Source organism: Podarcis melisellensis (assembly GCF_964234715.1).
Source record: "Podarcis melisellensis genome assembly, chromosome: 9".
Classification (NCBI taxonomy): domain Eukaryota; kingdom Metazoa; phylum Chordata; class Lepidosauria; order Squamata; family Lacertidae; genus Podarcis; species Podarcis melisellensis.
Window position 1 is genome coordinate 39,618,057 of NC_138541.1, and position 25,417 is coordinate 39,643,473.

Sequence of the window (25,417 nt, forward strand, 5' to 3'; positions counted from 1 at the left end):
TCAAGAGTTGAGGTTGTGCAGTGCAATGCATGTTATGGTTATGTAGTTGAGAGTGAGTGGATGGATGGAAGGAAGTAGTTTCATATTTTGCAGGGTGAAAGCCTGCTCTGGTATAGAATTCAGCCCCTCTCAAGTGAGAGAAGGGAAGGAGAGTATTTGATGGTACCGGGGATGTGGGACACGAGCCCAGTGCTACTTTAGAGTTTGGGAGAGTAACGTATATGCTTGGCAGCAATCCTTTGACTGTGGGTTGTCATATGGTTTAGAGCAGGCATGTCCAAATACCATTTCAGGGGCCTAATCCAGCCTGCCGTTTGGTTTAATCCGGCCCCTGTGACAGTTTGTTTCCTGGGGTAAAATCCCCCCCAAAAAACCCAACAACAAAAAGGTCAGCAACTTCAATCCTAAAAAAAGGTCAATAACTTAGGTTGGACCTTTAGTCGGCCCTCACAGCCCTTTACTTCATCAAATCTGGCCCTCTTTGAAAAAGGTTTGGACACCACTGGTTTAGAGTGGTGTAGATCCATGTGGTTGGTTGATGGAATGTTTGAGGTTTTGAATGATTATACTAGTTGTGTGGAATGGAGCATGAATGAGATGGGTTGAGTTGGTTGTATGAATGAATGATGCGTGTTGTTTTGATGGTAGTTTCACATTATACTGCCTTGTAGTGCTCTTAGACTTTTATCAATATTGTTTTTAGGTATATTGATATTGTTTATGTATTCATGTTTTGATGGTACTTACGTGGTTTTGATGGTACTTACTATGTTTAGATGTATATTTATGTATTTTAATCTAGTGTAAACCATTTCAAGATAGTAAGTGGTCTGTAATGGAACCAGTACATAAATAAATAAAACAAAGTCAGGGTCGTGTAGTGGTTAAAGTGATGGCCTAAGAATTGGGAGACTCTCCACTCTGCCATGAAGCTCACTAGGTGACCTTAGGCCAGCCACTGTTAATCAGTCTAACCCACCTCACAGGGCTGTTGTGAGGAAAAGCTAGGGAGAGGGAGAACCACGTGCATCACCTTGAGCTCCTTGGATAAAAAGTGGAGAAGAAATGCATTAACAAACACACTAACTAACTAACTAACGATGAAGTCATGTTTCCATGCAGTGTTGCTTTTTGGCATCTATTGAAATCAATGTAGCTGCAGGCTTGTGTGTATGGAATAGGCCTTGTGTTCATGGGAGTGAACTGGGGAAATCACAAACCTAGGCATGCAATAACATGTGCTTTTCTTTGGCATTGCGCCTATGATGATTAAAACTAGGTTCAAGCTCCTGTGTAGGTTTTTGGGTAAACTCTCTGCTTTTTTAAAGTGCGTTTTTTTAAAAACCTGAAATGTAAAACCTCTGAGAACTTGGCAAGAAAGATTTTCCCATTGCAGATAAAAATAAGCAAACAAATATGTGCATTGTTGCTTGGTGTTTTTTTAAAAAAATATTTTATTTATCAACATATTAGAAAGCAAAGAACCTGTTACACCATAAAATTGTTTGGGGGTGGGGGAGCATATGTAATTGCTTCATGTATATATTTGTGAGAATCTTATTTTAGAAACTAGTGCAACCCTATGCATATTTACTCTGAAGTGCCCGAAGGGGCAGGGGTACCTTTACCTTTAAGTACTATATACAGTAGGGCTTACCCCAGGGAAGTGTCCATAGGATCACAGATTTCAGCTCTTTTACAATAATTCATATTAGGAATAAAAGCTTTGAGTAACAAAAGAGGTAGGAGCACAAACTTGCAGGTGGTCTGGAAAGGTGTGCCAAGTTGGCCGGGTAGAAAGTCAAGAGAGCATATTGAATTACGTGAGCCTCCGAAGCTCCACTGCTGATTTTAATTATAAGGCTTTTATATTAAGAGTTAACGTGCCAATTGATAAACTTTATGCTCTGGTTTCTCCTCAGATAGTACAAATATATTTATAACTATTTTTCCAGGAGTAAAATCCTGGTTCATTGCTGACGTGTTTTGCTTTGTGAGCTTTAATTCCCTGGGTTTCTCCCTACCATTGCACCAAGGGAGGAGAAAAGTGGAAGCAAATACGTTGTGTACTAGCATGATGCTTTTTCACAGTGTGGGTTAAGTGAGCCAAGCTTACTGTTATGTGCGAACTTGACCTTTATCAGAGTTCATTTCTTGTTAACCCAAGAGGGTCTATAAGTGTCCTCTTGATTTTGAACAATGCCCACGATGGTTATCCACAGTTGTCATGAGGCTATTTATGAACCAGTGGAGTTGCATTTGAGGACTGTTGATGTGGGATCTCTTCCACATCATTTATTTATTTTTGTCTATTCTCTGTGGAAGGTGGGGGTTGTGCTGCTTTCTGTTCAGAATACATTTTTGGATCTATCCCTTATAAAAATTGGAATACTAAATGGCAACGGAAGTAGAATACAACTTTCAGAATCTGATGTAATTTTGTACAAATCAATATGTTAAGCTGTTATGAGGAGTATATCAAGTTTATGGTATTTTATTGCTTATAATTGGATTTCTCCCTTTCCCCTGCCCCAGTTGCTTATGTTGTCCCTTATTAATTTGATTTGGTTGTTAAAGTCTTTTACCTAAGCATATTAGCCCTCTTCAGACATTCAGCCAAAGACATGCCATAAATGGAATAGAGGCAAGTGATGTACGCACCATCTCAGCCCACTTCATCTTTAGGAAGGTCAGGATGAAGCAGGCAGGGACATTGGGACTGAGGGCAGTGCACCTGTACACACTAATGCTCTCACACCTTCAGCTGAACGCCTGAATGGGATTGTTGTCAGGCCTGTATTCCAGGTTTGTGCTTGCAGATTTCTAGGAATAATTAATTGTGCATGTGTATTCTTAATACAGCGGTACCTCTGGATGTGAACGGGATCCATTCCGGTGTCCCATTCGCATCCTGAGTAGAATGCAACCCGTGTGTGCGCAGGTCGTGATTCGCTGCTTCTGCGCATGCACGTGACGTCATTTCGCGCATATGCGCATGTGCTAGCAGCGAAACCCGGAAGTAATGCATTCCGTTACTTCCGGGTCGCCGCGGAGCATAACCTGAAAACGCTCATCCTGAAGCATATTTAACCTGAGGTATGACTGTATTTTAGAGTAAAGCTGCGTGAATCAGTAACAGTTTTTGACAGAGTTAATTTTGAATTGTGGCGTGGCAGTTATGGTCTTGATTTTCCTTGTATTCTTAAAGGAAAATCGAGCGATGCCAGTACAGTCTACATATAATCTGAGATTTTGTGAAAAGGGATATGGTTTTATAATTACTGTTCTCTTCTTTTTCAGCTTCTCTGCGAAAATGTCAAATGGGAGGGTCCTTCATTTTCACCCTTCAATTCTCCATTTTGGAATGCAGTGAGTATTTTGCATACTTTTATTCTGTATCCCAGGAAATTCTTTCCCCAGAAGAGTCTTTAATTCCTTTCCATTTTGCATTGCATACAATGTTTCCACCCTCCTTTTCTGTGTCCAGTTCCTTGGCAGCTAGAGTACCTAGTTCTTACTCACGCAGGATTGCAACACACAACTAATAATAATAACCCCACCTCCCCTTCACCAGTGGGCCCCAGGGCTGGTTGTTACAATATAAAATTCTAAATTAAAAACAGTTAAAACAAGTTACAGCCACAAGAGTAGGATGGGTCTTGAAAACAACCTTCTCAGGTGTCAAAAGGGCAAGGTGTCTTCAGCATTTGCTGAAAGATGAAGGTGGCAGACACATCTCTGGGGGGGGGATTTCACAACACCCTTTTCTGGGGGCTCCTCCCTTGTACTTCTGAGGAGGGCAGAACCACCAAAAGGGGCCCACCTTCTGATCTCAACACCAGAGAAGGTCTGTAGGGAAGGAGGCACTCTCAGATTTTGGGGGCTTAAGTCCTATAGGGCTTTATACCTAAACACCTTGAAATGGGCCTGCAAATGAACTGACAGCAAGCATATCAGTTTTAGAACAACCGTAAGAGTTCTAAAGCCCTAGTCAGCAATCTGACCACTGCATTTTGAACCACTGCATTCAGAGTTATCTTCAAGAGCAGCCCTATGTAGCGCATTGCAGTAATCCAATCTGGAAGTTACCAGAGCATGGAGTACCATAGCCAAGTCATCTCTGTCCAAAAGTGGCAGTAGCTGGTGAAACAGTTGGAATTAGAAATAGGCACTCCTAGCCATCAAGGCCTCCTGGGCCTCAAGTGACAATGTTGGACCCAGGATTACCTGCAAGCTATAACCATGTTTTGCTGGTTCTCATGAAAAGGGAACTCTGGATGAGGAGGAGGTGGCTTTTGGCTTGGATTTGTTCATGTCATGCCAAACCACATTGTGTCTGTATCCCAAAGTTATCTTTGGTTTAAATTCCAATGGGCCCAAGTTGTAGTGTTTTTTTTTTAACAATATATGTTTGCATGTGGAGTGGAAAACATGACTGCATTTTTTCCATTGCCATTAATACTTCCCTTTCTTCTTTCCCTTAGGTTGCTGGGACTGCCTAAAGCTAAAATGCTATGTGCTTACAATCCTAGTAAGGATAAAGATGTTATAGTGAATTCAATGTTTACAGCTACTAGGCATTTTCATGTGTCTCCTGTTCATAGCAGGGTGAGTGCTGATGTACTTTTGGAAACTATGCTAGGGCAGAGTGCCAGAGTTTCGTGCTTTCCTTGGCCCTAAAGCGTTAGCTAACTGGTCTTTCTTTCCTACTTTCCCAGCCATCAACTTGTTCTTGGTCTTCCCATTTATTTCTATTAGGGCTGAGCTGAACATTTCCCCATACTTTTTTGGTGCGAAAAAAAAAATGCTTTCTGTGTCCTTCAGAAGTATCTAATTTTTACTGTTGCTCGTTGCTTTTTCAGCCCCTGTTGCTTGTGGCTTCACCTGCATTTGGATTCCAATATTTTATTTTCTAAGAGTGGGTTATTTTTTTTACACATGTAGCTTGTTTAAACTATGATTTGTTGAAACGAGCCAAGGCCAAACTGTGGTTGTTTCAACAAACAATCGTTTAAACTTATGAGAGTTCCCAGTTTGGATGTAATGATATGCTCCTTTAAAGTTTATGTTTCCAATTTCCTCCTTGTGCTCTGGAGCCAGAGGAGAGGGCTGAGGGGAAGCATGCAAACCAAAGCTCATTCATATCATAGCTGTCAACCTTCCCCTTTTTTGGGGCGGGAAATTTCCTTATTCCAGTGCCGTTTCCCACTGCTTCCTGCTGCTATCCCGGATTGTTAGATATCCCGTAGACTGTCCCCAGGACTGGTGAGGCTGCTGATCCCTTATTTTCGAGACTGCTGATCCCTTATTTTCAAATCTGAAAGTTGACAGCTATGATTCATATCATGCTAAACCATGATTGGGTTGGGTCCAGACTGTATCTCTGTAAGTAAAGTGACTTGCAGTCCTGGTTTAAGTTAAATAGTGGTGGTTATATAAGTTTGGATGCATTGGCAAGCTACTATGGTTTGCCGCTAACCATGATTGAAAGCTTCTCATTGTGGCGTGTAGGAAAAGGGAGGAGGGGGCATATGAGCCTGAGGTTCCTGGTTGTTACGGATTATAATGCTAAGTCATGTTTTAGTGCTGCATTTGAAGCCAGCTTCTGTCTTAGCATGTAGTCTCTTGATAGCTGCCCCTCCTTGTTTCTTATTGCTCTTCAGACTACATATAGGAAGGTGAAAGGAAGCATGGCAACTATGGACCATTGTCACTATATTTAGTTTAGTGGGGCAAGGGGTGGGTGGTGACCCACTTTTAAAACTTTACAAGTCTGTAATAAAATTAATGCAATTAATTCTATTGAACACCAGATACTTTTATTTTATCTGTAGGTGATTCCAGCAATGGGAAAAAATTGTTTCAGAGTACTGTTTCTTCCATTAGAAGAAGGCAGTTTTGAAAGTACATTATTTATAAATACCTCATCTCATGGAATATTTTCATATCAGGTAATCTTTTGTTCATTAGCTTGAGATTTAGAAGGTAATTTGTTTTTCAAATGACGTAATAGCGGGCAGAACCAGGAAACATTGCCAGCAATTCTTGGTCATGAATAAATAATACTTGCAGAGAGCATTATGATTTCCAAGGGACTGAAGCTATAAGGGGTCTGTTCCTCTGGTCCCAAATGGCTTAAAAAGTTTCTACGTTTGTGTTGGAGAAGAAACAAGTGGGCGACTTTCCCCTCTGGTAGTTGAAGACAACCATCCTGTAGGTACATTTTCAAGTAAGCCTTTCTAACCTGGAAAAAAAGTAAGATTTGTATTCCATGTTAAGCATTACAAACAATTAAATACAGTAGTTCTAAAAGTATATGTAGCCCTACTTGGCCATGAATTATTTGCTGCTACAGAAAAAAGTGTAGAGACATCCAGAAAATCTCTGTTACACGGATTATACAAGGAATTAAGCCTCAGTTTTATAACTCAAGGTCTTCCTGTGCTGTACCTCAGTAGGTTGAAGAACTAAAGCAATGCTGCCATTGTCTATGCAGTGACGTCTGGATCTTATAGCACATATTGCTTGCTGGAACCAGGATGACTGCAGTGTACTACACAAAGCCTTCCTGCTCCTTCCAAACCTTGGACGTGGCATGATGAGTTAAAGACTCCTCAGTTGAAGCAGAGGCAGGGTGTAGCTGTGCCTTTGCTCATGGTCCCTGTGCAGTAAGGGCTGCATTGTATTTGAATGGCAGTTGCTGAGCAGCACAAGCAGGAGACTGTTATTGCACATGTGTCACTCTTGCACGCTTCCCATACACATTTTATTGACCATGTAAGAGGGCATAATGTGACTAGATGGACTTTGGTTTGAACCAGCACGGCTCTTGGCATTCACTATGATCGCAAACTTTGTATGCAAAATTTGGTGATGTACACCATGTGTATATAAGACAATTTGGGATCTTCGTTCATTATTTACTTATTAAATTTGTATACCGCCCTATGCCCGCAGGTCTCAGGGCGGTTGCAACATAAAATCACAATATAAAAACATGAAACACATAATAAAAATAAAACCAACCCAATAAACACACACACCCTTCAGTTGCATTCACTTCAAAGGGACTAGCAGAAGAGAATTTTCTCAGTGATCTGGATTGTGTCACAGGTTTGCACACACTCTACCTCTTGGATCAATAACACTTCATTGATAAACTGAAGGGATCTGTAAGGAGTTCTAAAAAAACAGTTTACTGTGGAATTTGTGAATAAAATTTTAAAATAACAGAGAAACAAAAGGTCAGTAACATTTAACTGGGCTTTAAGAAGAAGAAATAAATAATATTTACTTGTGTAAAATATAATATAAAATAATAATTAATATAATATAATATAATATAATATGCTTTTAAAACTTGGGCCTTCATCATAAAAGTTTCTAAATAATTGCATATCTAATACAAAAGTTTCCTTCACCTTTTTCTTATGTAAAACTATGTGCTAAATGAAGTGCTTCAGATGTTTGAAGTATTAGAAAACTGCAGCTGATACTCAGTTGCTCTTGTGACATCTGGTGTAGTTATTAATTTGAATTGTTCAGGCAGCAATACCCAAGACCCCCAAATATAGTATAAATTCTTCTGTTTTTAGCCCCCTCGTTTGTTTATACCACCCATCTCATGAATAAGTGCTAGAAATACTTTCCCACAGCCTCACCAACACTTCTGAATAAACATGCACTGAAAGTCATGCAAATAATGCTGGAGGAGGTTCCTTCACATCTCTCTGCTGTTCCACTGTGATCACCTCTCTTGCAGCCACCAACCCACCCACCCACACTGCATCTGCTATGCCCATTTCACTTTTTTGCATGTACTAAGGCAAATGAATGAGTTCTAGGCTTCAGAGATCGTAAAGTTGTAAATAATAATAATAATTTTTAAAAATTGCCACGTTAATTTTTGTGAAATGGTAATCTCACTTGCATTGTGTCTGAGGTGGCAAAGCCTCTGGTTCTTCTTGACCAAGCAACTGTGGCTACCCTGGAATGTTAATTTACTCTAGTAAATTTCCTGCCACTGGTGCCTTCACTCCTCTTGATTCTCTTCAGTTTCCTTAGGAACCAAACAGTCCAGCTTCTGTGAGGGAAGGGGAAATTGTCCGTTTGGTTTGGATTATTGCCGCAGAGAGAGAGAGAGAGAGATATACATTATTATTTTTTTGCTTTTTCCAAGTCCTAGTTTATAAGAGCTCAAGAGAGGGGATTTTTGTGTAACACTTGTCAGAAAAGTGGACTTATGGAACCACAATCATTAGTTTAAAAGACTGTTCTGTCTTTGATCTCCTTGCTTCAGTTTCATAACTTGCACTGCGGAACCACTTCAGCAAGAATTACTAAGAGATTATCTTCCCTCTTCCTTAAAAATCTCATATAGAAAGCCACTGTCCAAGTAAAATACTATATAACATCTAAATAACAGAAACAAATGTTAGTACACTTATCTTTCAGTTTCCCCTCAGCAGCCTATTTGGAGTCTTCTGTCACATTATTCATTGTGAAAGTCCTATTCACATTTTAATGCATCTTTTGCTATTTGATGCATAAAATGCCTGGATTTGTTTTTACTCTTTTTATGTTTATCAGACCTGGCCCAGGTAGATGAAAAGTGGTACTTTTAGGAATGGCATATAAAATTGTCTAAAATGGTTCAATATGGTAGCTGTGGTCTGGACATTTTTTTTTTAGTTCATGCTCAAACAGAAATCGCCTTCACTCTGAATTGACATTGTGATGTCACCACATGGCATTAATATAATCACATTGACTGTCATCCCCAATTGCCTGGAATCACCTAGTGAAGCAGAACCTTTCCCCAATTTTTAAAATATTGCTGAAGAAGCAATAAACAGGGGAAAAATGTTGTAAACCATTGTGCAGAGAGGCCTTGCACTCTGGAAATGTTTTTATATATGAACATTTGGTGTAGGTGTGTTACTGAATAATTTCAATGTATACTGCTATTTTAGCATGTAACATGCTAAAGCATGTTATTTTTGTTTGAAAATGGTGAATGTAATGTACTATTTTACACCAGGTCTTTGGAACAGGAACTTCAAGGACCATTTCAGAAGACTCTAGAAAGCAGCTAGCAAATACTTATTTACTGCTTCCACATATCAACAGTATCCAGATCTCACAGACACTGGTATAGTAACTTTTTTTTAAAAAAGTTATATTTTAGGGACCATGTAAGGTTGCTTTGTTTTTCAAAAAGAACTGTACCTCAGCTTTCTGTTTAATGTTAATGGAAATGGTACCATGGGGTTTTAAGGGCTATTGTTGTTGATTCTTGGCAGAATATTGTAGTGGGGAGGGAGATAGTAGTATTGTTGATAGCATCTCGCTCTGCAACAGTACAAATGGAGGAACAATAATCATTCCTGTGAGTTGCACAATTGACCACTTACCACTGAAACCCCAGGTACTATGCACACATGTCCTTGTTTCATTTCCTGCGTTGCCCTTTGCTGCTCTCCAGTACAGTGGTACCTCTAGTTGCAGACACAATCCGTTCCAGGGTGCCATTTGCACCCCGAAGAGTCTGCAACTAGTGCTGCGCTTCTACGCAAGCGTGGAGCAGGATAGAGCACTTCTAAGCATGTGCGAAGCATGCAGAACGCTTCTGCACATGCACGTGGGGCGAAACCCGGAAGCATACACTTCTGAGTTTGCCGCGTTTGCAACCCAAAAATCCGCAATGTGAAGCAAACACAACAAGAGGTATGACGGTACACTAGAAGTAGCTGCTCTTTGGAATAACAATATTTCTTGCTTCTCATTGCTGATTATATATAGATTTGTAGGCAAATGGAAGTATAATAACAAAACAAAACAAAAATTGCCTACCAGGCAAAATGTATGGAAGTAACCTTCATTCTTCGTGCCCTATAACACACACTCAACCCCCCCCCCCCCAAATCTGGCCTACCAGCCCCAAAATGTTGGTAAACCCTGATGTGGACCAAACAGACAGGCTGTGCAGATCAGAAGAGGCCAGGATTTGAATAAGCTCCTTTGTGTATTCCAAATCTATGGCCACACACACAATGTCTTGTGATAAACCCTTGAGAATAGAGTATTTAATTTCAGCATCTTGCTTTTCTCTCTGGATCAATCTCTACCTGCTCCCCACCCCACCAGCCCAAGAAAAAAGAAACAGACAGAGAGAAAGTAACACATTCTCTCCACTTCCTCTTCAAGGCTCAGATCAGCAGCTCGTGTAGCAGTCTGAGCTTTAAAAAGCACCTAGAGGTGAAAGAGGAAGTAGGGAAAGGGCATCAGATAAACCAGTTTCCTCCCCCTAGTTCTATGTACTTCTCGAGGGGAATAGGTAACCGCCCTCAACTACCTCATGATTAGTGTGTGTGTGAGGGGGGGGGGACTCGAGGTCTTGCAGTCAGCAGGACAAATCCTGCGCAGTGCCATTGTGTCCAGAGTTGTCGTACTGGAGACTGTAGGTTCCAGTACTATTTCCAGCATTTCTGGGCAGGAGCTGGCATTCAAAATTAGTGTGTTTTTTTAAGAGTGTTGCTCAGGGTTTCTTTCCTAACTTTGCCACAGCAAATAAATTTTAAAATTTAAAGAATTGTCCAGTAGCACCTTAGAGACCAGCTAAGTTTGTTCTGGGCATAAGCTTTCATGTGCATGCATACTTCTTCAGATACCATGCACACAAAAGCTTATACCCAGAACAAACTTAGTTGGTCTCTAAGGTGCTACTGGATATTTTAAAATTTTATTTATTTCGACTGTGTCAGACCAACACAGCTACCTACCTGAATCCTTTGCCACAGCAAGTTTCTTTCATATTGCGACCCAGCTCCTCATTTGTACATTAAAAAAAAATAAAAATCTGGTGTTAAAATATTGTTGTTAGAATCTTCGAAGTCAAATAATCTTGAAACCTACAGCTAAAGATTAGGCTAGTTTTTCTCTAATGGTTGCTAGGCCAGTGCCAGCTGGGATGACATCTTGCTGAGTTTATACTTGAAAACTTGACTGGAAGCATTACATGCATTTTATAAAGGGAGAAGCTACGTGAGCGCAAAAACAAACATGCCTACCGTTAGTGAAATGTGTAACAATGCTTGTGGGTCTTCCTTGTTGGGAAACATCTATGTAATTGTTCTGCTGCTTGTCCAGCAGCAGCAGCAGCCATAATTATTATAATCTGGTTTGAGCCACTTTTTATGCGTCTGCTTTGCACAGAGCAAAGTTTTGTTTGCAAGTATTTAAAACACACACAGAGGAAAGGATGGATTTGTATTTATTTATCCCTTAAAGTTACTTTAAATGCTTTATGAAATTATTGCAAACTCGATCACTGGCTCTGCCTGCTGTGGCAGAAGCAAGGGGAACAGGTTTGCTATATTAAATGTGGCAACAGAAGTGTACTGGCTTTAGCATAAATAATACTAAGGCAGTTTATTCTGTAACATAACAGCAACATAGAAGATACTCTGTTCTTTAAGAGTTGGCACGAAGATGTTCTGCAATTCTTATTGCATGGATAAGTGGCTGTTCATTGTGAATGTTTATGTGAAGGTTTCTGATGGTTCTCATGTATCTATAACTGACAAAACCATTTATTGTTCCCACCTTTTGACCTTGAATTCCTGCAAAATGTGGGTTTAGGAAAAGAAATTGAGATTCACGTTTGAAAAAAAGAACCAGCAAATAATTAAACAGTTAAATAGTGGTATGATTAGATGTGCTATAGCTCCCCCTCATGGGTATTTGAAAGGATTCTTAACCAGAAAATAAATTGGTATAATGGAAAGCTGACTTTGGCAATGGTACTGTTCATTAGTGAATTTAATTTCAAAATACCTGATTTATATAGGGTATACAAGCTCTAAGTATCCTTGAGGACCAAATTCAGGACCATAAGTTGGCATATTTGTTTGAAAATAGATCCGTTTTTTGGCGTATGGTTGAATTTGCTAAAATATTTTAGGTATGTAGCAATGCAGTCAACCACATAAAACACAGAAGGCAACTATAAAAAGTTGTCAGAATTATATAAATGTCAGGGCTGGGTTTTTTTAATGCTGATAATAAAAATGTAGAGTTCGTTATCACGTTTATTATAACACTTTTATCTAAGGAGCTCAAGATGGCGTACATTGCTTTCCCCCTCCCTTCTTCACAATAACTCTAGCAGATGGACAGACACTGGTTCAAATTTACCATCACGGCCAAGTGGGGATCTGAAACCTGGTCCTAGTCTAATGTTCTAAGCACTCCATCACATATCTACATACCATACTGGTTTGACCTTCTTTCAGACTGTGGTTTTTTGTTTGTTTTTCCAGGCAGAAACTAGGAATGTCAGTCACTTAAAAGTTCGTCTTGAATGCCGATTACTTAACAAATTGTATCAGCATTTTAAGGTACGGTGTATACTTTTCTTCCTAAATCAGAGACTACACCAGCCACACACAGCTAAGCTAGTTGAGCTGGACTCAGCTGTGGTCTTGAAGTAGCCTTTACTTACTGTTTTGGGGCATCAACGTATATGAACAAGGGTGAATCCTTAAGGCTAATTCAGGATATTTTAGCTTGGGTATTTTAGGGGGTCTCCTTCAAGTCTACCGTTCTGTGATTCTATGTGACACTGCACTGAGAAGTAGGTGCTTAAGTGATACTGTATACTGAGATTACTCTGTCATTGGAACATTACCTCCTCAAAGCACTGATCCCTTTCATCCTGTGTATGCTGGCATAATGAGCAAGTTACGTTGGTACACTCTATGTAGTGCATTGAATTCTTTGGGAATTTCCCCCATTGATCTTGCCAACTGTGATCTGACTGGCATCATTCACTTTTTGAATTGCAGCCTGTCTTTGGCCATTAAGAATGTCTTATGCCAAATCTGATGCTGATGGTGCAAAAAGCCATAACATCATTCTGAGGACTATGTCTTAGCTGTGCTATTTTTATGGCTGCATCCCATCAAGTAGATCCAATCTAGATGGTGAATGGCTCAATGAATCCATGCAGTTCCAACCCGAATATTGTTGTCTTTATAAGGAAGACAACAATATTCAGGTTGGAACTGCATGGATTCATTGAGCCATTCACCATCTAGATTGGAAATTGCTTATTCCCAAATCTTTTCTCTACGGGAAATTACCAACTACCGTATTGACCTAGGCTCTATCTGCTCACAGTAACTTTAATTCAGTGTATCTGTTTTCTTCCAGCATGACTGCTTCCTCTTTACATTCTGCCTCTTTATCTCTATCATACACAACTTAGAAAACCACCCTGCCTATTTTAGAACATAAATTCTGTGATTTCCTGATTGCTTACATCGAATATATACATACAATCTATCATATATTTAAAGAGGTACAGTATAAGACAGACTGTCATCAGTGTGGCCTGAAGATTAGCTCAAAGTTTCTTGTCACCAGTTCCCACATTTTACCATTCATAGGAGCCAAGTCCTAAGGGCCAAGTGGTTTTCGCCCCGCCCCCGTAAAATAATTGAGGGGGCTGCCCCCCTCAAGTTGATGGGCACTGCCATTCAAATGGTGTGCATGTATCGCATCATGTGATCAATTATGTAGGGTGGGGTTTACCTGCCCCCCAATATTTTATTCAAGTTGGCACCCCTTTTGCCATTCCATGTCAAGAAGTGCCTAACAGTTAAAGGACACACTTTTACTGGAATATACTTCAGTGGATTAAGAAGTGGAGGTCTGCCTTGTCCACTGCCCATATATGACTGTAGATTTTAATTCTCTTTTGAAGGTGTTAAACTAACTTTTAGAGGAAAGATATAATGGTCATGTTAGATAACTGTGTGTACATGTCTATTTGCACCCATCATTTTTGTTTCCTTAACTGTGTATGGCTAGAGGATTTCCAGTGCAGAATGTGCAGAGGAACAGTATTTATCCTAAAGAGGCAGAATGTATATCATGATGTCCCATTGCTGTGCATTTGTAGCAGAACATTATTTCCTAAATTAGTATAACTTTCCCTTCAGATTCCCAGCAAAACATCTCTTTTGCCATGCTAGACACCAGGATTTTTTTTAAAGGGACTTTAGCAGGTTAAGTCTTGCAGTTCTGAATGAAACATTCTGATTGTTCTCATGTGAATAATTTTTTGGATTTCCCTTTCTGTTTTGCATTAGAGTTGCTGCTTTGCATCTGATGGCCTAATGCTGCTAGAGATAAGCTTAATGGTCAAAATGGAAAATATGCAACATGAATTTGTGGACCTTAGACAGTACTTACTGGAAAACCTTTTTGTAGTTTATGTAGCAATGGACAAAACACAGACCTCTGGTAAGTCCAAGATGTGTCTGCATGTATGTTTCATTGATATAGTATGTTCTTGCAGCAGTGGACAAAAATATGGTTTGACCTTTTGACTGTTATTCTTTTTTTTAACAGACGATTCCCCAGTAGTCTTGTATGTGTTGCATTCAGGGAGCAACCTTCTTTATGTGCAGGTACCTTTTTTAAAAATATATAATTTAATACAGCGGTTCTTAACTTGTGGTCCAGGGAACCCCAGGGAGTCCATGGATGGCTTCAGGGGTTCTATGAACCGGGTACAATTTATTCCACCCAATGTTGCAAATGAAACTGCATGTAAAATTGTGTATGTATATGTTTGTGTACATTTTTCTGGGAAATGAGTCTATAGCTTTTATCAGATTCACAAAAGGGATCCACGTCTGATTCTTTAGAGTATCATAATTAGCTTAAGAACTATCCTTGGGTGTATGTAGATGATTTGAGATTTGATCTGACAAATAGCAGTTTAAATTGTCGTGAAGATGAACTTCACAGCAGTTAAGGCAGTTATAGCATTATACTAATGTATTGTGATTTCTTTGTAGGATGTAAAACACTTGTCACAGGAAGGAAAATTTTCTGTGCAGTTTGAGCCAATATTGCTGCCATCACTGACCACAAATTTCACAAGAGTTGCTTCTGTTGTTTGTAAAGGTACAGTGTATTCAATACAACATAGTCTGATGTCTACCTTCCCCATTATACCATATGACAAAGTGTAATAAAGAGGATATGACATGTAACAGATACACTTCCTGAAGATTATATATTAAGTGTCTGTTTTCATGACCACTTCTAGCACATCTGTCACCCACCCCCCGCCACCCAAAAAAGAGAGATGTAAAGTTCAGGACATCTTGAAGCCATGGAATAAACATTTTTCTGTGCAATGGTGTGTGGGGAGATGAAATAATTGCATTCTTGTCAACTTAAGCTGGCACTTAGTGCTGTGCTGTAAATCTGTTATGTGCAACGTACTTAAAACACAATGTTATGTACTGGGTTTATGAAATTTACAAATGCCTTGGTTTTATTCATAAACAAGGACAAGTGCTTTAGGAGTGTGCCCAGATCTCAAGATTTGGCTTGTATTTGAGCATTAAAAAATAATTCCATTTTATTTCTGAGTCACTCTGTGCAACTTTGCATTTCAATCTGTAATTCTCCTCCTCCAGCACTTGGTATAGAACTGCAGTCTGCTGACACTCCACATTACCTAACAATGCACTGGTGTTCATCAGTTGGGGAAAGAAGCTCTTAAAATTGTAGTAAACGAATGGGCTATGGGCTCACATTATTGTGATGCAGAAACAGAAGAAGGAATTCAGTAGTATAGCCTGATTGCACATAATAGGGCTGATGTAAGTAAGCCCCATTGAAGTCAGTGGAACATGCTTCTGGAGTTAACCTGCAAAAGCTCAGGCAAGAAATCTCTCATAACCAGAGAGATTTAGTCATCCTGAACCCACATTTGTTTGATTTGTATCACATTCCATCCCAATCAGTAATAAATCCTGAGATATTGGCATAACTGTGCAGGGAAAATGGAACCCTTTGAACACCCAATAAAACATCAAAATGTAGATAAGGCTGACTCAAGAGCACTGCATATAGCCTCCTTAGAATAACAACCTTCTCAGACTATATACTGTATTTTTCGCTCTATAGGGTGCACTTTTCCCCCTCCAAAAATTAAGGGGAAATGTGTGTGCATCCTATGGAGCAAATGCAGGTTCCTTGGCTTCAGCAATAGCAACGCAAAGCCTCTGGAGGCTTCGCGTTGCTTTCACGGAAGCCTGGAGAGCGAGAGGGGTCGGTGCGCACTGACCCCTCTCGCTCTCCAGGCTTCAGGGATAGCCGCCTGAAGCCTTCGGAGTGCAGCAGGAGGTCCCGCTGCGCTCCGGAGGCTTTGGGTTCCTTTTGCTGAAGCCGGGAGAGCAAGACTCTCCCGGCTTCAGCAGAGAGGGAGAGCTGCGCAGCGCCCCTTCAGCCAAGCGGGAGAAGAAATGGAAGGGGCTCCATTTTCCTGCTGCTTTGCTGAAGGGGCGCTGATCAGAGAGGGGGAGAATATTTTTTTTCTTGTTCTCCCCCTCTAAAACAGGGTGCGTCTATTAAAAAGTGTGTGCTACAATAAGATGTCTGTTTTCCTTGGCACAGGTACGTTGTGTGGCCCTGGAAGCAATCACATTGCTAATGAGAGGACGAATCTGTTAGACAGTACAGCTTTGCCAAAAGCATGCCATTCCCGTCCTGTAATGGAAGGGTGAGTTTTTTTGTTTAATGCTGCCATTTTTAATTATTAAACATATACCAAAGCAAAGAAGTTGAGAACACTTTTTGAAGTCCATGCTGTATATAGTAATTTGTGTGAAAACAGATGGGTGTTCTAGCTCTGGGCTAGTTCATGTGGCAGTGCAAGTGATTTGCAGGGCTTCTTTAAATGTCATGGAGCTCTACAAATCCCACTTCCACATTACATATCCAGGGCATATAGAGATTTCCATGTGCTGTTGTCTCTCTTGAGAGAAAATGGAAGAGTACACCTTTGGGGGTAAAGTCAAACTGTTGGAGAGGTGGTTATAGAGACTAATAAGGGGAAGCCCTGTTTTATAGCGGCTGGGGCAGGTGAAGGTGTCTGGTTTCACTGTTAGTAATACACCATGGCATTTCTTCTCTCTGCACTTCTCCCAGCGGTCACTGCTGTGGATACATGACCTCTCTTTCTGTCTCCAGACACTGCAGTTGTCCACAAGTGATTTCCACATGGCAGAGTTAATGTTGCCAGCCTTCATGTCACATTTGCAGACATCTTTGTAACACAGAGTGTCGCACAGCGGTAAATTAATCTCGCAGAGTCTTCTTTATAAACAGAATAAAACTTACTTGAGAAAATAAAGTTGTTCATAAACAGTATAGTCAAAGAGCATACACAGAGTGCTCATAGCAGCTATCTAACTCTTCACAGAGGCATTGTCTTAGTTACTGATTAACTGGAGTCCTGGAGCCACTCTGTCTGCCTTAAACAATACAGATACACACACTCGCTGAGACACACAAGCACTCACTGACTGACCAAGGCCCATAGAGAGGCTGGCTACTTTTATAGGGCACTCAAGATGAGTCATGAGTCACAGTGACTTTGCAGTTTGCTGTTAACAGTTACAGCTAGCAGGCTTGAATGATTGTATAGGTCTTGTAGGCCTTGCCTTACTTCTCCTGCTCTTAAGAACCTTTGTCTCATGACACAGAGTTGGTTGGCCAGCAGGCCTGGTTCCTGAAGCCAGCCCATCTTTGGGGATCCTGCCATATTCCATTTTGTGTACATGACCAAGCCAGCTTATGTATGAGGTACACTTCCAATGTAGTGGATCTAGGGAAAGAAACACAAGAACCTCAGGTGTTTACCACATGCTATGTTCTCAGATGTTCTACTTATGAAGTGTGCATAGTCACACTCATCACGTGATGTCCTGGCTCATGTGGAAGACATAGTTCAAATCAAATAGCATGGATAGAAGTTTCTTCCTCGCCTTCAAATAGGCTTTCAGTGAAGTCAGTTCACATATTCACCTGTGATGCAAATGATGTATGCAGATGTGAAGCAGCCTTATCTAATTTGTGATCTTACCCTTATATTTACTTTGATTTTGTCCATTCGAATAATTCCTAATGCAACTTCCAAGGCATGCTACTCTTACCAGGTGGTTTATAATTCTGAAAAATGTATGTATATGCACACGCAACAATACAGAAATATACAGTGGTGCCTCGCAAGACGAAATTAATCCGTTCCGTGAGGCTCTTCGTATAGCGGTTTTTTCGTCTTGCAAAGCAAGCCCATTGACAGCTTAGCGGATTAGCGCTACAGCTGTCAAGCGGCTTCCAGCAATCAGCTGTTAAGCGGCTTATCAGCGGAACAGCTGATAAGCGGCTTAGCGGCTTAAAAAAAGGAAGAAAAAAGCGAAAAAAAACCCGCAGGGGGATGCAAGATTTTTTTCGTCTTGCGAAGCAACCCCATAGGGGAATTCGTTTTACGAAGCGCCTCCAAAACGGAAAACCCTTTCGTCTAGCGGGTTTTTCGTCTTGCGAGGCGTTCGTCTTGCGGGGCACCACTGTAATCAAATAAGACAATATTATTTGATAAACAGCAATAATAAAAAGGTACGCTTTAAAGATCCTGGTTAGACCATAAGTCTGGGTGTGATTTTTTTGTAAGTAAATAACATTTAGCAGTGAACTGTTTTCTGTCTACAGGTATGTTGGAATCGATCCATTTGCAACGGTATTTTATATAGAACCACATCGCAGTATTTCTGCATCTTGGTTAATATGGTTTACCAACAATTTTGATTTTAGCATTGTGCTAAATGACGTATATGTTTCAAGAGAAACAAAGGATATTTTAAAGGTGAGTTTTTCTTGTAAGCCTCACTTGGTACTTTTCCTCAAACAATTAGCAATGTATATCAGCATCCCATTCATTAAAATCTCTATTTATATACTGGGCGTGTGTACTCAGCCCTAAAAAAAAAAAAAGAATCGCGTCAGAAGAACCAAGAAAAGTTTAAATTGTGTTGCTGGTTGATAAACTGTGAACAGTTCTATTAAACTGCTTATTTTGTATTTATTTTAGTCTGCTAGTTGTGGAATTTGGGAAGAGCTTATTCAGGACATAAAAGTCCAAAGCTGACCAGATGAAGATAGTAGCTTATCTTCCCATTTCTGTATTCTGAAATGTTGCCAGGCATTGCCTGCACATTTTTTGAATCTTTCCTCATGGCAGGCTTGAGGCTGTCAGGGTGCCGATTTTTTCACCCATTACCAAATTCCATACATGCACAGCATGACTGTTAAGGAATGCAAGCAGCCCTGCTTATACATGAATAATTAGATAAATTTATTTAGCTAGGACCCAATCTGCCACTCCCCTGTGTATTATTAGAAGCAGAAGATAACAAACGGAGCAAGATTTTTCATGTAGATGTACTTTATATGCACTTGGTTTGATCTGATTTTTTTTGCCATTAGGTTCTGAACTTCACAGATCCTTTGACTCTACCTCCAGGATGTTGGAATGTGTTTTCCTTGAAACTCCACATCAAAGAATCAGTAACAAGTTTATTTTCCAATATTTTTGTGGCCACAAATATTGGAGTGATATTCGAGATACCGCTGCAAATTTATTCTGCTTTGTCCCAGGTAGTATATTGAATTGCATATGTTTACAGTGGTATATTCTGACTTGCATATTTCACAGTTCATAGAGTAGTAATTGATTTTTGAAGTGATACTATATTTTCAGAGTATTAGATTTTTGGGAGGTTTATCCAAATTTCAAGTTAGGAAAATGTTGCTAGGAAAATGGTTGAATGAAGTCTTAATTTACGCAGAGTCATTGGAGCATCAAATATTCCTTCTGAATTCATTTTGTATTGCATTGAATAGGGTGCAGAACTCAAACTGGGATACTATGGAACACTTTGCATATTATTTTAAGCGGCGGAAATTGAAAGTGCACATGATTCTGAAAGCTAGTGGAGATTGTTTAAGGTGCAAGCACTTTTCATCACTTCCATCTAATGTGCAAAGTGGCTTGATCCCCCCCCTTTTACTTGTTTGTATTTTTAAAAAACATAGGGTGTGGGGAAATATTGAAAACCATAGAGTTGTTCTTTACATGCTGATTTAAATACAATCATAGAATTGAAGAGTTAGAAAGGACCCCAAGGGTCATCTAGTCCGACCCCCTGCAATATTTGTTAACTTATTTAATGCTTTCATCAATGTTTTTCAGAAGGGAGATCTTCATTTTGAAGCCATAGCACATCGTGATGTGTACTGTTCCTTGCGAATGTCAGACACAGGTAAAAGCAGAAAAGAAGGATGTTTCCATCTACGGTACTAATGGATAAAGGATAAGGACTGGCAACAGTGTGAATAAGATGTGGTGTTTTTAAAGTAAACATTATTTCTTTCTGAATGCCTAACTTCTTCTCGGTAGATTTTAGTAGCCTTCTGGTTGAACATCTTATAGGGAAGTCAGTCTGCTTTAGATAGTTTGCTTTTCTTCTGGGGAAAGGAGCAATGCAGATTTGTGAGCATGGCAGGGGTGCTGGTTTTGCAAGAGCCTAAAAGGGAAGGTGGGGCAGAAAATTGTGCAAGAGGGAGAGAATAATATTGGGGCATATTTTTTTAAAAAAATACAGACGTTTGTGGTCTTGTGCATAAATATGGGGGGGTGTTTAAGAGCTGTTATGCATTGGTCATACTACGTATTTCTAAATGTTCTCTCTTTATGACTTATTGAAATCAAATTTTGGAACAAAAGCAATTAACAAATGTTATGTATCAGTGAAACGGAATGTTATTATTTTAGCAAATCTGCTTTGGGAAAGGAGCCTATCTCTGGACAGTTCTACATGGAGTGTGGATTCTGACCTTGCATATCAGCTCCATGAAAAATGGCAAAAAATTAAGCACAATGAAATTTGCAGGTGTGTATACAGAATGTTCTTGATTTCAACATTACAGTGGTAAAATCTTATGGTCAACGTGTTAAAATCCATGATATAAGGGCTAATACTAAATAGTCACATCCTGCATTACAGAGTGTGCAGACATAAGCACTCCTGATTCCTTAAGCATAGTTAAGGGAACAGGCTCTGTACCATAATGTTACATGCATCTTCTGCTTCCTTCCAGTACCCCCTGTCCTCCTAAATCCCCATACTACCTCCTGCTAGCTTTAACCACAGTTCAGGCTACAAGATTGAGAGATTCCTTATAGCGCCTAGCAATGTGTCCCCTCCTATGTGGGCCTTTTCTCTTTCCAGACTACCCCCCTTTTTAGCTCTTAAAAATGCTTTACCTCCACCACTGAAGTCAGGGTCACAACCTTTAAATTACTTCCTTTTGCTGCTTCTCATTTTCTGAAATTTTCATCTTCACTACTGTCACTGGTGACAGCAGCAGAAAATGGCTCTCATTCAGTTGTTTCCAGTCACAGTACTCCATTCCCTACAGTGTCCCAAGTGGGGAAAGGAAATGACTTGGCTGGAAGGTGCCACATCAAAGAGGTCTGCTGCTGCTGCCTCCTATAATAACCTGTACTGGAAGCCAATGTAGTGTAGTGGTTAAGAGCAGTGGACTCGTAATCTGGTTAACCGGGTTCACTTCCCCGCTCCTCCACATGCAGCTGCTGGGTGACCTTGGGCCAGTCACACTTCTCTGAAGTCTCTCAGCCTCACTCACCTCACAGAGTGTTCGTTGTGGGGGAGGAAGGGAAAGGAGATTGTTAGCTGCTTTGAGACTTCTTAAGGGGAGTGAAAGGCGGGATATCAAGTCCAAACTTCTCCTCCTCCTCCTCCTCCTTCTCCTTCTTCAAAGTCTAAAAGAGGGACACAAGACTGGTGTCAGTGGCCAGCCCACCTGAGCTGCTGAAGCTTTGGCATTTACCATCAGCGTTGGTTTTGACCAGATGTTTATAAACCAGGTAGTTCCTGAGCAATAATGGACCCTGGTTAGCATTCACCATGGTTAAAACTGGGGGAAGCATATGCTTGAACCATAGTTAAAACCAACAAGGGTTTTGCATTGAAGAAAGGAACAAATGTGTGTGATTCTAATTCTTTCACTGAAGTGAAGGAATCAGATGCATTGTGCTTGCATCCGCCCTTAGAAGTGTGCAGAATTCATTGTCAAATTTTCAGTAAGTGGCTGTAAAACATTTACAGTTCTCTCACTCTTTTTTAAAAAAAAATGGTTTGGCACTGTGTTGTAGAATCTCTAGTAGGAGATTTAAAAGTAAAAGGATGACACTGAAGATGTTAAAATATTGCAAACACAAGGCCATAATTAGAGGGCTCTTGGAGATTTCTGTCTCTGAAAGAGATGATCTGTCATAACATGGCAAGCCAAAACTTTCTTGCTCTTTTTGATACTTTTTATTACATTTTCCAAACGTAAAACAATACAAACTACACAGCCTCACACCAAGAAATAAGCATAACAACCATTTCACAGCGCTGTAAAACAGTTATAAGCAACTGAATGAAGAGATTAAACTAAACAAAGGATATCTGTCCAAAACGAAAATTGGGAGGGAGGAGGATGGATCGATTTATCACTAATGTTGACATAGCTAGTAAATTGAAATGGGATGTCTTGAAACCTCTCTTATATATGTTCTTATTAACTCAACAGGAGAAATATTGGCGAACTTGTTCAAGCGTCTCATCAGAAGGATCATAAAGAAGAATCCTTTGCATTACCTTTACCCCACTTGGTTACAGAGCTTGGTCTCACATTGAACTTCAGTGCAGCTGCACCAATGAATAGCATGGTGAGGCCATTTTTAGATTTATTAAAACTTTTTGACATAATTCCTCACTTGTCTTACTTCCATTTTTGGTTTTGAAAACAGAAAATTGTATTTATACTCATTGTCTTATTGTTGTACCTTGGTTGACAAATGCCTTGCAACTCAAACGTTTTGGTTCCCAAACGTCGCAAACCTGGAAGTGAGTGTTCTGGTTTGCGAATGTTCTTTGGAACCTGAACGTCCGACGCAGCTTACGCAGCTTCAAATTGGCTATAGGAGCTTCCTGCAGCCAATCGGAAGCCGTGCCTTGGCAGGGGCGAAGGAAGGCAGCGTGACACCCGGGGCAGACATCGTTAACGTAGGGCGCACATGTGGCATCGCTACGTACAACGCATGTGCCGTACGTAGCGATGCTGCACATTCGCTAGTATAGAGGTTTGCCGCCGGCGCCACTCCAGCGCCGTACGGACTACGCCGGGATCCTCTGCTTGCAGCTGTAGCAGCGACAGAGGTATCCCGGCACCGTCCATACAGCGATGGAGCGTAGCTACATACAGCGCATGCCTGCGATGCCACACATGCGCTGTACTTAGCGGTTTGCCATTGGCGCTGGGATCCTCTGCTCGTGGCTGCAGCCATGAACAGAGGATCTTCCACATGCGGCTGTGTTGGCGTGATGGCTGCTCGTGCCCCCGTGAGCTCCTGCGGGGTGACTTATTGTTACCCCCACAGACATGGAACACGGGGTGCACTGCCCCCCCTGTTGCGACGCCACTGTGCCTTGGTTTCCGAAGTTTTGGAAGTTGAACAGATTTCTGGAACGGATTCCGTTCAACTTCCGAGGTACGACTGTACTTAATGTCATTATCAGGCCTGTTGAGCTCTTATGAATTAACTGAAAAAGCAGGCTAAAACCAGCAGTCACCAGGTTCTTTTAAACTTTATGGGTCTATTAAAACCTGATAGCTGTGGATATATGAAATTTCACACAGACTGTGTTCAGATGTTCAGATAAAGTGTGATGTCTTGTGATGGGAACAAGCCTGTCCCAAGCCTCTTTCTTTCCCCTCTCAGGCACAGTGGTAGCAACAGCAGAAGAGGGGGGAAGTAGCTGTGATCTTCTCTCTGGGAACCTGTGTGTTTGCTCATTCTTGTTTAGCCATGCTTTGGCTTAGCATCACATTCAAACTACGCCATAGCCTATATTGTCATTTTACTCATCGTATAATGCTTTCAATACTTTTTAAAGAATTTTTTAAAACCTTAAATCTACCTCATTCTTTTTCAAGACCCTCTCTTGTTTTGAAAACAAAAATAAAAGGACAGTCATAATGGTTTTTAGCTCTGATTTTGCAATTTTTATCAACATGAGTAAGATGCGTCAATATTTCTGTACGTTTGTAAATATTTCAGAAAACACTCCAGATTTTTAAAAAAATGTTTTGTACCAAAAATAGTAGAATTTGGGAGTAGGGAAGAGGCTTGAATTCTAAAACATGAAGTATTAATATTGTTGTTTTTCCCCAATTACTTAGGTAAAATATTTTACGCTAAGAAACCCTTCATCTTTCCCAGTTATGTTGCAACTCCTGCCTCTTTCTTTTTATCCTGATCCTCGCGCTCCATTGACTCTACTCAGCAAATGGTAATGTGAAATAGTTTCTTGTGGTAATTTAAGAAATAGTATAATCTGAAAATAGTTCCTTTCCCTCCATGTATTTGGGTGGGTGGGGAATGAGCTTGCATCTACCAGTCATGTTCTGTGCATGCAAAGGGTCTTCATGGTACTGGCACAAAGTTTCTAATGCCATGGAAGATCCCACTTGTGTTTAGGCTTATTTCACAATAAAGTGGTACCTTGGTTCTCGAACAAAACCCACTCCAGAAGCCTGTTTGGCTTCCAAAATTCTCGAAAACAGAGCCGCGGCTTCCCTTTGGTTGCGAGAGCTTCTTGCACTCAGCAGAAGCTGTGTCGCATGTTCAGGTTCTGAAAAACATTTGAAAATGGAAACATTTACTTCTGGGTTTTCAGCATTCGAGAACTGAAATGTATGGCAACGGAGGAGTTTGGGAACCAAGGTTCCACTGTACCAGCCACTAACATGTGGCGATCGAGGGTTAGAACCATAGACTTGCAGCGTTGGAAGGGACTGTCTCATCCAGCCCTCTGCAATGCAATAATCTTTTGCCCAACATGGGGCTGATCCAGAGATTAAGACACTCAAGCCAACTGAGATATCCCAAATTAATAGAAGGGCCATGAGGAGTTGTCTTACTTTTTCCTCCATTCATAACGGAGAACTATCTGAAAATGGCTTTTTATGGTTCTTTACTTTCTATAATTTTTTTTAAGGTTTATACATGTATATTCTTTTCTTGGTTTATATAGGTTTGGTGCAAATGTACAGTCTATTAACTTCACAACCACTGAATTTAGATTGACAGAAGATTATGCTCACAGGGTAAGCAGTGTCTCATATATGTTTTTCACTCTCAGAAATGGAACTTAAGGTGTTCTTTGCATTAAATTGGAAAGAAACAGCCACCACACATCTGAGAGTCTGTGGTTTATGCAGAAACATGTTTGAGCATGAAAGGAGTTGGCCGTTTTTTTTTTAATAACCTGTAACCTGCATTTAATTTTTGGATTGCTTAGGTCAGGAATTCCCAATCTGGTGGAACGCTCTGTCACAAGAGACTAGGGCCCTGCGGGATTTGACATCTTTCCGCAGGACCTGCAAGACAGAGCTGCTCCACCAGGCCTTTGGCCAGGGC

At 40.5% G+C, this 25,417-nt stretch overlaps 1 protein-coding gene across 5 annotated transcripts in view; it reads left to right on the plus strand.

The window, feature by feature from the left end:
* Positions 1–25,417, plus strand: part of TMEM131L (transmembrane 131 like) — a 68,259-nt gene that overhangs the window by 26,964 nt on the left and 15,878 nt on the right. For 4 of the 5 annotated variants that reach the window (XM_081925893.1, XM_081925894.1, XM_081925895.1 and 1 more), the window contains exons 4-19: positions 3,301–3,369; positions 4,485–4,608; positions 5,835–5,951; positions 9,041–9,151; positions 12,321–12,398; positions 14,154–14,307; positions 14,416–14,474; positions 14,868–14,976; positions 16,480–16,585; positions 18,577–18,730; positions 19,351–19,521; positions 20,117–20,186; positions 20,699–20,816; positions 22,525–22,663; positions 24,178–24,287; positions 25,032–25,104. In XM_081925893.1, coding sequence (XP_081782019.1) covers positions 3,301–3,369; positions 4,485–4,608; positions 5,835–5,951; positions 9,041–9,151; positions 12,321–12,398; positions 14,154–14,307; positions 14,416–14,474; positions 14,868–14,976; positions 16,480–16,585; positions 18,577–18,730; positions 19,351–19,521; positions 20,117–20,186; positions 20,699–20,816; positions 22,525–22,663; positions 24,178–24,287; positions 25,032–25,104 — 1,762 coding nt within the window. The remainder of the gene's footprint in view (positions 1–3,300; positions 3,370–4,484; positions 4,609–5,834; positions 5,952–9,040; positions 9,152–12,320; positions 12,399–14,153; positions 14,308–14,415; positions 14,475–14,867; positions 14,977–16,479; positions 16,586–18,576; positions 18,731–19,350; positions 19,522–20,116; positions 20,187–20,698; positions 20,817–22,524; positions 22,664–24,177; positions 24,288–25,031; positions 25,105–25,417) is intronic. The other variant, XM_081925897.1, reaches the window with a different exon arrangement.